This window comes from Ostrea edulis, chromosome 8 (genome assembly GCF_947568905.1).
Source record: "Ostrea edulis chromosome 8, xbOstEdul1.1, whole genome shotgun sequence".
NCBI lineage: Eukaryota > Metazoa > Mollusca > Bivalvia > Ostreida > Ostreidae > Ostrea > Ostrea edulis.
In genome coordinates, this window is record NC_079171.1 from 63,587,159 (window position 1) to 63,605,494 (window position 18,336).

Here is an 18,336-nt window from a genome sequence, read left to right on the forward strand (position 1 = left end):
TACTTAACATTTCTTGAGCTGACTTGGAGAGGGTATATGCCTTTAGTTTTAGGAAAAGTAATTCATGAGGAAGGCAATCAGAGGCTTTAGAGAGATCCATTAAAATTGCTGCTGTGTACTCATTCCTATTCAATGCCTGTTTCCAATATTCAACTACTCTTAATAAAGTTGACTGACATCCAAAACCTGATCGAAAAGCTGCCAAAAAAGGATTGAAGACATTATCAAAATATGTTGTCAACTGACTTTCAATTGCTCTTTCAAAGATTTTTGAGATTGCAGGAAGGACACTTACGGGTCTATAATTGCCTTTCTCTAATGAACTATTCTTATTGTGTATCGGGGTCACTTGTGCTATTTTAAGCTTATTTGAAAATGTTGATAGTGACAGGTTGATAAATTGACATAAAGGTTTGCTCATAAATGGCATGGCAGTGTGCAAAAGTTTCGGAGAAATTCCATCAATACCAATGACTTTTTTAACGTTCTTTAATACTCTTTATTTCAAAGTCTTCATTTACAGTAGAAAAGGACGAAGAGCTTTGGGGTGATATTTCTGGAGTATTTGCTTTGATTATTTGGATACTTGGATGGTTTTTATCCACGTGTTCTGCATCCCTTATATTTTTGGCAAAGTTTATGAAAAAATCATTACAAATTTCACATATTTCTTCCTGACAATTTGCAAGTGTGTTATTTTCTGAGATAATTAAGTCTTTCTGTGTTGTACATCCCTTGTTACTTAGACAAGGCTTTACAGGTGGCCAATAGTCTTGATTTTGAGCCTCCTGCACATCTTTCAATGAAATATTGATTTATAAACTTGTTTTTAATTTGACTACAGTTTCCTTGTTTTCTGTACTTTTCCCGACTTTGACTGGTATTTGTTGTATAACATTTTTTCCTGTATATTGACTTCCTTAGTTCCTAATTCATGTATGGGACTTGTTTTGTATGGATTTGTCTTTAGTTTAAGGGGACATCTAAAAAACATTCATTAAAGTTTTTGTAGGACTCATTTACATCTTTGCTGTCACAAAGTAAACACAGATTGTTTTCTAGATCATCAGCCAATTTTTCAGCATCAAAGTCTTTGAAACTTCTACATCATCTATTTGTTGCTCCCCTCTCTAAATTTTTATGTCAGGCTGAACAGATATAGAATTGTGACAGTCATTAATCCCTGTACCAAAATTACATACTTTGTCAGTGTGGCAATTTTCGTTGGTGATGATGACATCTAACAGGGATGTAATAAAAAAACTACTTACTGATTTCTGCTGTAAGTTCAATATCATTGAGATAAATCTTCATATCTTCAGCATCTAGATTAAAGCTGGCCAGATATGGAGGGTAAAACAACACAGATAGGATTAGTTGCCCAATATCTCCTCTCTCCAAATCCTGCATGTAGAGGTCATAACCTGTCTTTGAGGAAAAGGTCAACTTCAACAGTATGCTCCCCACTTCACTTTCTAAATCCGTTCCATACTTTGTCTTTAACTTTAAGGTAAAGAAGAGAAAGTTTGCTAAAATTTCCATTCGGTTTTCTTTCAAATCAGCATAATCTGTTATTTTCTGTCGCAAATCACTAACAAAATGGAAAAAAAAATGGGCAAGGTCAAATCTTTGTTTCCCTTTCTTGTTTGCGCGTATGAATTCCTCTACTGATTCATACAGGAGTTCTATTTCTGAGTGTGATGTCAATTTATTGATGCTATTCATCATGTAGTTCAGAATGGTAATACTCGTGTCAGTTAACGTTTCGGCATGTTTCCTCTTTAGTGAATTTCTGGCTTCAATCCTTACAGTTTCTTGTACACAGAGAGCTACAATAAAACACAAATACTTCAATTTGTTACAACAAATTGTTACTTACTCCCTGGAGATAATGAATATTTGGCATGCTGTGTTATTAACACATTATACTTCAGCAGTACGCTGCCATGTGAGCTGTCTAATTCAACATCATACAATTCCTTTAACCTCAAAGTAAGGAGGAGAAATCTTACTAAAATTTTCATTTGGTTCTCTTTTTTCAAATAAGCATAATTTGTTATTTTCTTTCGTAATTTTTTTTAAAATGGGTATGCTGCTAATGTTTATTTCTTTTTCTTGTCAGCACGCATGAACTCCTCTACTGATTGATACAGGAGTTCTATTTCTGAGTGTGATGTCCATTCATTGATGCTATTCATCATGCAGTTCAAAATGAAAATTTGTTTTGGCACATTTCTTATTTCGTGGTTTTCTGGTTTTAATTCTCACAGTTTCTTTTACACGGTGAGCTACAATGAAACACAAATACTGCAATCAGCTACAACAGAGCGTTACATCCTCTAACAAGAAAAATGAATATTTTGTCCTCTATGTTGATTGTGATCCTGCTTTAAAAAGAGGTTAAAAACAAGGCCCATCCTAAAACAAATAAATTTTACTCAGAATGTTTCTACTTACGTCATACTTTCTTTGTTGCAAATGAACAATGAACGAAATTTGAATATTATTCCTATTATGGGTTAATGTTTGAATTCCATTCTAAAGGTAACGTCAAGTCTGCGGATTTCGTTGGTTTGTAGCAGGCCTGTCAAGTGTTTAGAGTACATTGTTATCAGCCCTCTGGTCCATCTAAGTTTTAATGAGTTTTATACACTGCTATAATCATGTGAATTTATTTTCAAATGCATGACATTCTGCAACTGGATAGCAAAGATATGCAGTAAGAATGTCCGGTTTTGAATTTGCTTTTGGTTACTTGCACAGTGTTAACGTCATGGTTTTATGCCCTATTATATTTCAATGTTTTGGCTAGGTTTACTCCCTGCAATGCCAATTCATAGTTCTGATCAATAGTGAAAATAGTGTAAATTGAACTACGGCAAAATGAGGCGGCATTCATCACTAGAAAAGATTAATTGATTGTATATTGTTTAACGTCCCTCCTGATAATATTTCACTCATATGGAGACGTTACCGGTGAAGGGCTGCAAAATTTAGGCCTATGATCGGCGCTTATGGCCTTCCAGCAAGGAGGAATCTTTGTCGTGCCACACCCGCTGTGACACGGGGCCTCGGTTTTTTCTGTCTCCTCCAAAGGATTGCCCCATTTAGTCGTCTCTTACGACAATCAAGTGGTACCGAGGACCTATTCTGACCCGGATCCCAACGGGACTATAAGAAAGGATATTTGATCAACTACTTGGAAGATCTGACAAATTAAATAAGAATATTTTTTTTTTGATCATTTATCAAACATTAATGTATCTTTATGTGCGTTATTTACCTCTATCTTGGATGACCTCTTGTAATACTTCTTTCATACTTTTCTCAGCAGTACAGAGACTTTTGATTTTCTCGAGGTACGTGTTTTCCATCTCTAAGTCAATAGCACGTACTTCAGCCGTCTGCAGGCTTTGGACATAGTTCTTGCCAAGCAAGTTCTGCATTCTTTTGCAAATGCCAGAAATATTGGACCAGTGTTCCTGGAACTCTGTTTCTGACAATGATGGCACACCAACATGTACATATATGTTGTTTCTTATGAGACGAATTCTTTCAATGTCATCACCAAGAGTTGTCTCCCCATTTCCTGGCATCTGTGATGTCCCCCATCCTTGTGTTGGAGCTGTGACTTTTAGACATTTGAGATTGCGCAATATTTTGTACAAAAGAGTAATATCGAAGTCTTTGTACCCATCAGTCTGAGCATTTTGAATTAATACTATTTGTTCCGGTCTAAGCCTTTGGAAAAGTGACGTTTCTCGTGAAACACGATGAGATATTTGATTTGGCGGAATTTCATTTTCAAGTACATCTTGCAACAGTGGTGTCAATTCCTCGAGGATGACAAAGCTCAATCTTGCGAATCTGGTTCTGTATTGTGGGTCAACTGCCTTACTCAGCGCCATTGTGACAGTATGATCCCAACACAAAATTCTATTCTTTCAATATTCTGGGGTACTTGTTAGGTTGAAATTTTGTGTCAACTCAGCAGTGATGACCACCTTAGTTTCTCTTCTAGAGATCATGATTTATTCTGAAAATGTAAAAGCATTTCATTTTAATAGCTCAATACCTCGTGTATATGTTTTGTAAAGTTTAAAAGGTCATTGGGATGATTATTCATTTATATCTTGTGAATAATCACATTCTAATTCATATGAAAAGATAAAGAAGACGAACAGTAATCAATCCCACAACTCCTACAAAGAACACAAAATTAAGAGTATGGCAAACTCGGACCCCTGGGCATACCAGAGGTGCCATGGAGGATTAAGCATCCCCTCTCGACCGGTCACACCCGCCGTGTGCCCTATATTTTGATGTTGTAAACAGAGCATTCAAAATTAATATGTAAAGAATGGTATCAACTGGTATGTAACATGCCTGCATGGTATAAGAAAGCATATTTGTAATATGATTCATGATATGGATGATTTTAATTCACAGTGTATTTAAAATGATGCAAATGGGCAAATGGAAAGATTATAGCACTGAGACTGAGGTTGGGTGCGGTATCCAGTAACAGGCAATCATAGTTAATGTTTCATACCGATTTGTTAGGCCGTTATTGGCATACTGATTTTGACTACGGATAGCTCCGTTTACCTGATCAGGATATAGGGCTTACGGCGGGTGTGACCGGTCAACAGGGAATGCTTACTTACGATTAGTAAACTACAGATTCTCTATTGATTAGTGACCTCGGTTCTTTAGTTAATAGTGTGTTCGGTTCTCTAGTGATTAAGGTATTGGATCTCTAGTAATTAGCGTGCTCTGTTTTCGAATGCTTAATGTGCTTGTTCTCTAGTCATTAGTGTATCCGGTTTTGTAATGAGTAATGTGCTTGATTATCTAGTGATTAGTGTCTTCGGTTCTCCAGTGATTAGGGTGCTTGGTTCTCTAGTGATTAGCGAGTTCAGTTCCCTAATAATTAGGGAGCTCTATTTGCAATGATATGGTCCAGGGTTCATTTCTACCAGTCAAAGCTCGTGGTATTAATGCTAATTTCAATACAGCAACTGATTTAGACCATTAACAAGTTACGTCGTAGACTTTCACGATAATCAATCTTCATTTCGTAAATAATCAATAAATGACTAAAATCTGTATCTATAATCATTACCTATCCTGCACCCTCAGTTACTTATAATGATCAATGAAAAGGCTAGTATATACTACGAACACCCCCTTCCTGTTCCCGACATTCTCAACTATTTACTATATTCATTTTCAAATGATAACAGTTAGAGTAATTAACTCCCAATACTGATATTCATCATGACCGTAGTTTGAAAGATTTAGAGGCACTCCTTTTGCGCTGTCCCGTCAAATTGACCGGTACGGTAGAGAAGGGATTAAAGCAATGCTATTTACATTTATAACAGTATTCATTGAAACAATAGTGTATACATATTCAACAAGATTCATTAAAAAAATATTTGCAAATCTAACAATATAATGAATTTGTAACATGTGTATAATTTTGTCTTAGCAGTAAAAATCCAATGTGGCCTCCCTGATATTTCGACCTTTGGTGTTCCACGTTCAACCGTCGCGAGATCCCCCCCCCCCCCTCAGTTTTACACTTTATCTGTGTTAAATCTGGTGTTTTAAATGTCTTGTTAGCCCAGATCATGATATGTCCATCTCTTAATTAAACAGCCTCTCATGGTGGGGTAGCACAGTGATCATTTGATAATTTAAAGTCAGACATTTCTTTTGATAAAAAACACTTGGGAGTATATTATCCTGTCCCTGATCTACTGCGTTTGTAATTAAAAAGATAGCTTTGTGGTTTACTCTGTACGATCCTTTGTCATGACGTTTGTTTGGAACAATATGAAGTTTCAGAGTCAATGTGATAAAGCGTGAATGTCCTGCCAGCAAATATTGATTTTTAACATTTAAATACTGGCTTGTGCAGATTGTTTATATATAATATATATATAATATTATATATTAAATTTCTTTACTGGCCTTGTATCTTCTCAGATCCGACACTTTAAGAAAGTAGGGTGTTGTTGGGTTTTTGTGCTTATATATATATATATACAGAGCGCTCTCTCTCTCTCTCTCTCTCTCTCTCTCTCTCTCTCTCTCTATTACATATTGTGATTCAACATTGTATATGTTTTACAGCAAATTTGATTTTTAACAAAGATGAAACGAGGCTGATATTTTTTTGGATCCGCCTGCAAATCTGTTATATCTATGCAACAAAGGGACTTATCAAAATATCGAGATCAAACGTTGTTTTCCTGTTCGTCGCTGTAGTGAGATTCAATAAAATAAAAAATGAAGATAACGAACAGTGACTGTAATTATTCTAATCATTTATTTATTGATATCTATTTTTTTTAATTTCTTGTTAATAAAAGCTGTTGGTAAGAATACATACTTTAAACAACAAAACATGTGTCAAGGAAATCATAAGGGAGAATACTCCTGTTTAACGTACTTTGTCACAGTTACCTGATATTACATTCCATGTCGAGTTTGTAACAATTTAAAGACAAAAATAACTGTATTTAATCGTGGGAATGGTGCAGTTCATTACGTGGACCCTGACTGATCCATACAGACAATATGTTAGCAAGGTTAGACTGGATGTTATCAAGAAAATCATCTTGCGCAAGCACAAGTGTATTTCTTTTATCGAAGCCAATTGGAACATCGCCTTTTCCGTCAAGTTGAGAAAAAAACGTCTCAACTTCTTGGACCGGGCGCAGTACTTCATTGATACTGATAGAGCGTTGTCTTCGTAATCGGCAGGTCGTGAATTCTATTCCATCTCTCGTCAAAGACGCGCCATGTACCTAAGGCAACGGTAGTAATTGTTTCTTTGATAGAATATAATTGACAACCACATCAATACACGCTCAACACTGAATTATTTCTAAAAAGTTCCCCAATATGATCCTATGTCAAACTTTGGTCCCCTATCCTGGTCCCAAACTTCCCCTGGGTGAATGAAGTACAATATCAGTAACTAGGTAGTTTCAATGGCTTAAAGTCTTTCCCAACGAAGCGTAATGATCAGGATTCAATATTTAGAAGTACACAATGACCAGTGCTTTACGTTCACGTGAAAGGTGAATATAACGAACTGTGACCATTCCCATAACTCCTATAAGCAATACAAAATAGAAAGTCGGGCAAACACCGACTCGTGGATTTACCAGATTTTCATATCCATCTAGTCAAAATGAAACTCTTGTCAATTTTAGAAAATAAGTTATATGTAAGGAAGGATGTGTTCCGGTCATCAAATACTAAAGTTTTTATCTCAGAAATGCACATCGTATGACTAATTCATTTATATATCTTTATAATCTTAAGTATTAAAAATGTTAACGTTATCGTTTTTACCTTTCAATAAAGTTAGAATGTTAAGTCAATGTCGATTTAACCGCATATATTCAAATAATTGGTATAGCTAATTAGTTGCGAATCCAGGGGATTAAGAAGTAGGCATCAGAATTAGAATCTTACAGATCTACAGTTGTAGTGGAGAACACTTTTGAAATTGGTCTAGTTTTGGCAGTTTTTTTCGAGCTCATAAGCTTAGCAAACTAGAGATATTGTAGTGATTAGTGTGAACGGTTCTCTAGTGTTTAGTGAGCTCGGTTTTCTAGTGATTAGTGTGCTAAGTTATATAGTGATTAGTGAGATGGTCCTCTAGTCATTAGTGTGAACAGTTCTCTAGTGATTAATGAGTTTGGTTCTCTAGTGATTAGTGTGCTCGGTTCTCTAGTGATTAGTGTGAACGGTTCTCTAGTGATTAGTGTGCTCGGTTCTCTAGTGATTAGTGTGAACGGTTCTCTAGTGGTTAGTGTGAACGGTTCTCTAGTGATTAGTGTGCACGGTTCTCTAGTGATTAGTGTGAACGGTTCTCTAGTGATTAGTGTGAATGGTTCTCTAGTGATTAGTGTGCTTGGTTCCCTAGTGATTAGTGTGAACGGTTCTCTAGTGATTAGTGTGAACGATTCTCTAGTGGTTAGTGTGAACGGTTCTCTACTGATTAGTGTGAACAGTTCTCTAGTGATTAATGAGTTTGGTTCTCTAGTGGTTAGTGTGAACGGTTCTCTAGTGGTTAGCGTTTTCTGTTCTCTAGTGAGTAATGTGTTTGGTTCTCAAGTGATTAGTCAGCCTGGTTCTTGGTGGTACTCTAGTGTGCTCGGTCCTAAAGCTCGGGACTCTAATGATTAGGAAGCTCGGTTCTCTTGTGATCAGTGTGCACAGTTCTCTAGTGATTAGCGTGCTCAGGTCTCTAATGAGTTGTGTGTTTTCTTCTCAAATGATTAGTGAGTCCGATTTTCGGTGGTTATCTAGTAATTAGTGTGTTCGGTTCTCGAATTTTTAATGTGCTTGTTTCTCTAATTATTAGTGTGTCCGGTTTTCTAATGATTAGTGTACTCGATTTTCTAGTGATTAGCGTGCGCGATTATCCAGTAATTATCGTGTTCGGTTCTCTGATAATTAGGGAGCTATGTTGGCAATGAGATTGTCCAGGATTCATTTCTACCAGTCAACTCTAGTGGTATAAATGTTAATTTCAATACAGCAACTGATTTAGACAATTAACAAGTTACGTCGTAGACTTTCACGACAATCAATCTTAATTTCGTAAATAATCAATAAATGACTAATATCTGTATATACAAACATTACCTATCCCGCATCCTCAGTTACATTATAATGATCAATGAAAAACCTAGTATGTACTACGAACACCCCCTTCCTCTTCCCGGTATTTTCAACTATATTAATTTTGAAATGATGACAATTAGAGTGATCAACTCCCAATACTGATACATGTATATTCATCATTAAAGCAATGCTGTATACACTTAAAACAATATTCAATAAATCAATGATATATACATTTTTAACCATATTCATTAAAACAATACAGTCACATTTATAACAATATTCATTCAGACAACAATATATACATTTATAACAATATTCACTCAAACAATAGTGCATACATTTATAACAATATTCGTTCAAACAATATTGTAGACATTTACACATCTAACAATGTAATGAATCTGTAACATGTGTATATCATGTCTTAGCAGTAAAAATCCAATGTGGCCTCCCTGATATTTCGACCTTTGGTGTTCCACGTTCATCCGTCGCGAGATCCCCCCCCCCCCCCCCCCAGTTTTACACTTTATCTGTGTTAAATCTGGTGTTTTAAATGTCTTGTTAGCCCAGATCATGATATGTCCATCTCTTAATTAAACAGCCTCTCATGGTGGGGTAGCACAGTGATCATTTGATAATTTAAAGTCAGACATTTCTTTTGATAAAAAACACTTGGGAGTATATTATCCTGTACCTGATCTACTGCGTTTGTAATTAAAAAGATAGCTGTGTGGTTTACTCTGTATGATCCTTTGTTGTGACGTTTATTTGGAACAATATGAAGCTTCAGAGTCAATGTGATAAAGCGTGAATGTCCTGCCAGCAAATATTGATTTTTAACATTTAAATACTGGCTTGTGCAGATTGTTAATATATATATATATACATATATACTATATATATTAAATTTCTTTACTGGCCTTGTATCTTCTCAGATCCGACACTTTAAAGGACATATCTCATGTTTTCAAAGTATACAATATTACATGCATTTTGTCTTCTTTATGCTTATAGTAATTAATTCTAATAGTTCGTTCGCCGAAATTTTGCGATAATTAACCACAATACAGACTTAATTCTAAGCCCCGATTCAAAAAGTCAAGTTAATTAGGTAGGTAGTCACGTGGTACAGTGACGTCACATGCGCCCTTCGGATTGTGAAAGTACTGCGAGATATTATTAAAAACTCAACTTTTAGGGGCCTAATTAATTTACCATGGGCAACATTTAAATCGATGTTGATAAATTGTCCGAGTTTTATATGTGTTCGCCACCAGTGCACACATATAACGATGTAAATACCCAAATATAGCGAATATAGTGTGTATGAAATCGGCAAAATTGTGAGTAAATAATGTTTATATGGGTCGCTGTCTACAAACTGTTTGGGGATGTTATTCCTTTATACATCTGTAATTGGCGTTGTTTTTCTAAAATAAACAGTGCAATCATTATTTATTTTTGGATTAGACAAATTATGATACGTTAAATTGTTGACAACTAAGCCCTATGCCAAGCTATTGTCACTCGTGCATTTCGGAAAGAAAGAAAGACAACACACACACAAATCAATAAAAATATTCAAATTTAAAGTGGTAATCACATTATTTTATTTTGATAAAGCAATCTTATTACTATTTTTGAATTGTGATCTGCACGTCTTTAGGAAGTACGAAGTGGGAGCACGGCGTTATAGCCTACTGACGCACTCAAGATGCTACGAGTTCAATAAAGAAATAATTTTATAATTCAATTTAAAGTTAGGAAATACAATATTCTATTATTTGTATAATTTAAAGTTCAATTATTTTGTATCTTTATTTTTTGTTGTTGTAAATCTACCAGTTGGTAGAAGTTACATTGTATCGTCGATATATGTTGTTACAAGGTGAAGGTCAGTTAATCCGAGTGTGTATTGAATTTGAAGAGCAAAACAGAATGTATGCCATAGGCCTACCAGTGCTTATAGCTTCGATATATCCATTTTCTCGCAGTTTATCAGGGTCTCTGTCCAAGCGATGTTTGAAAAGGTGACTGGGTGTGTTTTTTAAGGTAAAGTTCTTGCTCCAACAAAAAAATTATCCACGTCTTTTTTCTCGTACCTTCCTTCGAAAAATTGAAAAATACTCAGTCTAAATCCTTTCTACCGACAACTAGTCCACCCGAGCACGGCACAAAACATCTTAATGCATTATTATTTACAAGCCGTTAATGTGACAATTGGTTTTTTGTCGATTAAATCTAATCTGTTTATGAAATGGCTAATAGATGTTTTCAAACCCGAGGGCGCATATGACGTCACACAAAATGGCGCGTAAACTAGCGAAAGAAAATATGCATATCGCAAGATTTGAATTTCATCGCTTTCAAACTCGAAAACTACGCAAAATATTTCATTTAAAACACATTTAAAGTAGTTTTAGGCATAAAAAGAGTTAATTTTGCTGAAAAAATGAAAAAGTTTAGAAACATGCGTTGTGTCCTGTTGTTGGGTTTATGGGGTTTTTGTGCTTTAATATATATATATATATATATATATATATATATATATATATATATATATAAAAAATTGAAATAGACTCTCAGTAATCGGATACTAATATTAAATAAATATGAAAATAAAACACAGAAATCCTCCGTAAAGCTTTAGTGCTTTCATTACATCTTCAGAAGCTTTACATATTTATGTATACATATACAGAGCTTTCTCTCTCTCTCTCTCTCTCTCTCTCTCTCTCTCTCTCTCTCTCTTTCTCTCTCTCTCTCTGTTACATATTGTGATTCAGCATTGTATGTGTTTTACAGCGAATTTGATTTTTTAACAAAGATGAAACGATCCTGTGATTTTTTGGATCCGCCTGCAAATCTGTTATATCTATGCAACAAAGGTACTTATCAAAGTATCCAGATTCAACATTGTTTTCCTGATTGTCGCGGTAGTGAGATGCAATAAAATTAAAAAAAAATGAAGATAACGAACAGTGACTGTAATTATTTTAATCATTTATTTATTGATATCTATTTTTTTAATTTCTTGTTTATTGAAGCTGTTCGTAAGAATACATACTTTAAACAGCAAAACATGTGTCAAGGAAATCATAAGGGAGAATACTCCTGTTTAACGTACTTTGTCACAGTTACCTGATATTACATTCCATGTCGAGTTTGTAACAATTTAAAGACAAAAATAACTGTATTTAATCGTGGGAATGGTGCAGTTCATTACGTGGACCCTGACTGATCCACAGACAATATGTAAGCGAGGTTATACCGGATGTTATCAAGAAAGTCATATTGCGCATGCACAAGTGTATCTTATTTATCGAAGGCAAATGGAACATCACCCTTTCCGTCAAGTTGAGAAAAACGTTTCCACTTGATGGACCGGTCGTAGTATCTCAGTGATAGAGCGTTCGCTTTGTAGCCGGCAGGTCGTGAATTCTATCTCCACTCTCGCTAAGGTCACGTCACGTACACAATGCATAGGTAGTAATTGTTCCTTTGATAAAATAGAATTGACGCACACCTCAATACACGCTCAACACTGAATTAGTTTTAAAGATTTCCCCAATATAATCCTTTGTAAAACTTTGATCCCCTCTTTTGGTCCCAAACTTCTCAACAGGGACCGTGATTTTAGCAAAATCGAATCCAAGAAATTTATTAAGTGCAATATAAGTAACTAGGTAGTTCTTAAAGTATTGTGCCCGATGAAGCGTAATGGTCAGGATTTAATGATTGGAAATACAAATTGACTAACCAATGCTTTATGTTCAAGTGACATGTCTATCTGGGCCCGGTTTTTCGAAAGCTGGTTAACTTTAACACAGTGGTTAAGTTTAACGCAGTGTTAATTCCTAACCAAGTGATTAGCTAACGCAATGCTTAAATTCTGTTTTTCGAAAGCAATTTAACACAGTGGTTAGTTAACACTGTGTTAACCGAGTTGACCACTTGCTAATCATTTGATTACCCATAATGCACATATACTTCCTATGTAAACAATAAGAATGTAGGAGTAAATAACAGTCTTGTTTGTGGGAGATAGCTGATGATATGTTCATGTATTGGTTAGTTTCGAAATAAATGACAGTGACTGTGAGCCATGCACTTATACTTGTATAAATGCAATCATTAGTATATTCAATTTGAATAATCATAGAGGTATTAGAGCATTATATAATGATATCTACTAGGCCTTTAGAAGCCTAGTTGAGAAAAACGGTGTTTATGTTTTAGAAAACAGGCTCACTGCATAATTTATCAAAGTGGGGGTTTATAGGGAGTCGGACAAGTTGACTTCACAATTGTCTGAAGATACTTGACAAGGCAAAACAAAATAATTTATACACAAACCCCTAAAATGAGTTATTCTGTCTGGGCCGAACCTCAAATCCCAAGTTGTGTGATGGAGAGGGGATGTTCATCGTTTATCAGCACAATATACGGGTTCAATTCATCACTTCAAGCTTACATTTCAATTACCAATCACTAGTGCTATGATATGAAAAAGCGGGGAAGGGGGTGTCAGACTTTGCATGTAAAAATAACAGTAAAGCGTATGTTGTCAGAAAAGGGTGCTGAGGTGGGGTGGGGGTGCTACATGTCTTCAAAATTAATATAGGAAATAAAACATATGGTTTTCTATATTGTTTAATTCGTAATTGGACAAAATACTTATCATTTCCATTAGTGGAACTCTTCAAATTAAAGGCGCGTAAAGTCGTGCTACTGGGACATCATACGTAAACATTACTTTAGGCATACGTAATATAAATTATGGTATCGAATACATATTATAACCGACTGCAAACCACGACACTGATTAAAATTCTAAAGGCAAAAGGAATTGAGTATTCTTGCAAGAAAACAGACGAACTTATTAAACTATGTAAAGGAGTGCAGGTACTAAATCTGCCAAATCTGACCGATATAAAGCATCAGTCGCAAGAAGAACTGTGAAGGGAAAAACCAATATGCACATCCGACACAATAACTTTTCTTGTAATTAATGGGATTCATATATTATTAAAATTATTCTGTCAGATTATGAAGACATTCTATTTTACCATACAATTTGGACAGGTTCATATGGCATGGACTTTGTAATCGTTAATGTACCCCCCTCTCTCTCTTTCTCTCTCTCATTTTCAAATATTTATACCCCCCGCAACAAGTTGTGGGGGGGGGGGGGTTATATACTGGAATCGGGTTGTCCGTCTGTCTGTCCTTCCGTCCGTCTGTAGACGCAATGGTTTCCGGGCTCTAAAGCATTATCCTTTCCACCTATCGTCACCATATCATATATATGCCATGGACTACCATGGGATGAAAATGTTCCCTATCGATTTTGGGGTCAAAAGGTCAAAGGTCACGCGCACTGGACATCGAAGTAGCAATATGGTTTCCATTTAAATTCTTTAATGGCTTTTTTCATCGCATGGAGATGCTGTGTTCCTAGATACCTTTTGGATCATAATACTGAAGTTTTACCTATTACCAACACCCTTTGGGAGATTGGGGTGAGCGGCGGGTATTCTTAGTGAGTATTGCTCACAGTACCTCTTGTTTAGAATAAGTTATATATTTGCCAAACTGCAAATTTTTTTTAGACGTTTATAACACTAATTAACACAACAAATGCGTTTCTAAACTGCATGTAAGCTATTTTGAAAATTACAAAATATTGATTGACTTAGGACAGAGAACATCGTTGTTTGGAATTTTTATAAAAGGTGTAGTAGAGTTTAAAAAAAACATGTAACATCCTTGATAAACTAGTGTTAGAATATTTTTAAAATGCAGTTTGACCAATGGATATTTTATTTAAAAGTACACCATGTACTTTAACTTAAAAAAAGGGGGGGGGGGTGCTATGAACGTTTCGTTTATGTCCCAGTAATCTCGCACTTGTTCGCGAGACTTGTGCATTTTCTTACCAATGACGCACAAGAGTCATCAAAGCGCGATAACTCTAATGTGCTGGTAATGAGAAGTATTGATGGTGAGGTAGTGCGAATGGGTAATTGTCTTGTGCCGGAATTTCATAACTATGTGGTGTCTTTTATATCGAGTTCATGTAGGGATATATCGAATCGACATATGAATGAAAGTTAATATTGTTAATAGATTTATACAATCAGTCTTATTTTCGTAAATAATCCATAAATAGTATCTGTATATGCAAACATTATCCATCGTGCACCCTCAAATTAAAATGATCAATGGAAAAACTAGTACATACTACGAATACCCCCTTCCTCTGACCGACATTCTCAACTACATGGGGATTGAAATTATGACAATTAACGTAATTAACTCTCATTACTGATATTCATCATTAAAATAATGCTGTATACACTTAAAACAATATTCATTAAAACAACACTATATACATTTATAACAATGTTCGTTAAAACAATATAATGAACCTGTAATATGTGTATAATTTGGTCATACCCGTAATAAAATCCAGTAGAGCCTCCCTGATATTTCGACCTTCAATATAAAACGTTTATCCTTGGTGAGATTCCCCAGCTTTAATCTTTATCTGTATGACATCTCTTGTTTTAAATGATTTGGCAGCCCAGTTTATGGTATTTGCACACATAGTTAATCAGACTGCTATTAGGAGAACATGTGATAATTTAAATCTCAGACAAAACTCCCGGGAATATATTATCCTATCCGGGATCTACGGTTTATTCTGTATGATCCTTTGTTATGACGTTTATTTGGAACAATATGAAGCATCAGTCATTGCATAAAGTGTGAATGTCCTGACAGCAAGTATAGATTTTTGATTGTTAACATTTAAATACTGGCCCATGCAGATTGATGTGAGAGAGAGAGAGAGAGAGAGAGAGAGAGAGAGAGAGAGAGAGAGAGAGAGATTAAACATTATACAATCAATCCTCATCTTCTAGAATTCCGGAGTTCTGCCATGGGTATGGATTTGACCTTCTCAATAGGCCTTTCCGAAAACATGAGTTATCTCTTTTTGTATTCTTACATTTAGTGTGAATATGACAACGTCCGGGTAGTAACACAGTCAGACTGCTTATATATATAGTTATATTAGTATGGGCGCTGTTAAAAATCGAGAACAGTTGCAATCATTTGTACGAGAGAGTAAGAAAATGTTAATGGGGGAAAAAAAGAAGAATTTCTTAATCGAGTCGGGAGTGATTTTCGGGGGGGAGGGGGGATTTTAAAAATTAAATTGGAAATCACCCAGACATTCATTTGTTTACATATGTCTCCAATAACGACTGACATAATTATTTTGTAGGCAATTTTTTTTATTATAGATATTTAAAACGTCGAGTGCCTGTGGTGAGAAGATCTTGCATACATGTAAAATGCCCCTCCCCCCCCCCCTCTTTTCAAAATAAAAAAAACTTGAATCAATTAAATTAGGAAATCAACGCTTTCATTGTTTTATCAGGGCTAAATTTATTCCACCACCACCAATCGACTCTTTCAAAAATAAACCAGATTGCAATCATTGGGTAACTTTCTCCAAAGTACCTGGACGTGCAAATCATTTTGTACACTGCAGCATGAAGCTAGGATTGTTAATATCAACTGATATGTTTAAAATGCAGTAAAAGAGGTAACTAAATAATATTTTTTATTAATTTTGTTGAATATTGCTAAACTGATATAAATTATTTTTCATAGACCTGTGTGATCCTGGGGGAGGGGGGGGGGGGCATATTCTCAAATGTACTCTCTGGGGGATAGGTAAGTTTAACCCCCCCCCCCCCCCCCCACCTAATACAATGCTTTTGACGTCTCTGTATCTTCCCTCTTTTATTCGTTTTAGCCCCCTTGAAATCTACTTGATTACGTATAGGCACGTATCGTGTCATAAAAGAAATTGCAATGACAGATTTAGAGACCCCCTTTCGCCACAAATTTACAAAATAATTTGAGTAAAACTCCAAATATTTTACTCAAAATGGCTGTATTTACAGGGACATACTCTTGCCGACTATAAATTCAGGGTGTTCAATTATACGTTATTTTATTTTCAAAGCATTGCATGTTTAAATGTCAGTTTAAAGATGGTTTGTGACGACGAATTTCTTTATGGTTATACTTGTATTTGAAACTGTATAAAATCTGTGGGCAGACAGCTGGAAATCTGTCAGTGGCCTCTGTTTCATTTACAAGTAGGCCTACAGGCTGGGTTAAATTTTACTCACCAATCGAAGGAGATGAACATTTTCAGAATCCAAATGTGTCAGTCCGACATACCTAGACGTACATCATGGCAGAACTTTCATCGCTGAATGTACATGTACTACCGGGTACATTGATATTGAACAAGTAACTTCTGATATTTTATTATAAATCTGACTATTAAAACACGGGCTAAAGATCCTGGGGAAATGTATGCAATATATGATATATACTAATTTCAGTTATAAAACACGTGAAATCCTGGAAAATGGGGGGGTTGTTAGTTAGAATAATCTTACTGCGTCTCGGGACAGGCCCGTCGTAGGAAATTACATCAGTTTAACGATAGAACATCCTATCGGAGAGGGAGGGGGGAGAGGGGGCGGGGTAATCTCAGCGAGATTCGTCGAGGCTGGATATTTGGACTGACGCCTCTTCCGAATCTCAGACCAGTGTCACATAAAGTGATTCGGGAAATCTTGCCTGAACTTCGGCCGCTTGTTGCGATTAAAATGGGTTGAATTGAATTTCTTGTCCGCTTCAACTTTTCGCCTTAGACATCCTATTAACTTCCTATCACGATGAAACATGCATTTCTTACCTGTACATGGTGTAAATCCCACAGTAATTCAAGTTGACTATTTTCGAAGCCATTGCAAACGGCCACCATTTCATATTTTACCTTCTCAACACTGAAGAGTTCCGATAGTTTAGGACGCCTTCATGTAGATTAATTAAATATTACACAGTTTTCTTTTTATTGCTTTTAATTTTCATGCTTAAATGCTTTGTACAAAGTAATTGTCAACCAGTAAGTTCTGTATTTTCAATCATAGTACAAATTGTCATGAAACAGTATATCGGAACTCTTCAGTGTTGAGAAGGTAAAATATGAAATGGTGGCCGTTTGCAATGGCTTCGAAAATAGCCAACTTCAATTACTGTGGGATTTACACCATGTACAGGTAAGAAATGCATGTTTCATTGTGATAGGAAGTTAATAGGATGTCTAAGGCGAAAAGTTGAAGCGGACAAGAAATTCAATTCAACCCATTTTAATCGCAACAAGCGGCCGAAGTTCAGGCAAGATTTCCCGAATCACTTTATGTGACACTGGTCTGAGATTCGGAAGAGGCGTCAGTCCAAATATCCAGCCTCGACGAATCTCGCTGAGATTAGGGGCGGGGGTGTCCTCCTCTACTTACAACATTAATTTTCTATTATTTTTACAGGCAAAGTTGGTTATTTTCACGTGTATGAAGTAAACCTATGCATTGAGATCTTTTATTAACGTTAACATATTTGTTGGCGTGATTGCTGTAAAATTATACAGCAATATATATGCGGCCTTCTGCACTGTTGATAACGACGCTTCTCGAATATACTACCCGGAAGTCTTAACCTACTGTTACGCAAGTGTACTACGTTCCGGATCAAGGAAAGATAACTCATGTTTTCGGATTGGCCTATAGCGGCATTTATCAAATTTATCGG

At 35.7% G+C, this 18,336-nt stretch overlaps 1 protein-coding gene across 1 annotated transcript in view; it reads right to left on the bottom strand.

The window, feature by feature from the left end:
• The window catches only part of LOC125662351 (uncharacterized), a 30,405-nt gene extending 15,176 nt beyond the window's left edge, over window positions 1-15,229 (bottom strand). The window contains exons 1-3 of the mRNA XM_056146629.1: window positions 15,115-15,229; window positions 3,284-4,036; window positions 1,272-1,829 (exon numbers count right to left, since the gene is read on the bottom strand). Coding sequence (XP_056002604.1) covers window positions 1,272-1,829; window positions 3,284-3,908 — 1,183 coding nt within the window. The 5' untranslated portion in view covers window positions 3,909-4,036; window positions 15,115-15,229. The remainder of the gene's footprint in view (window positions 1-1,271; window positions 1,830-3,283; window positions 4,037-15,114) is intronic.
• Between the last annotated feature and the right edge of the window lie 3,107 nt (window positions 15,230-18,336).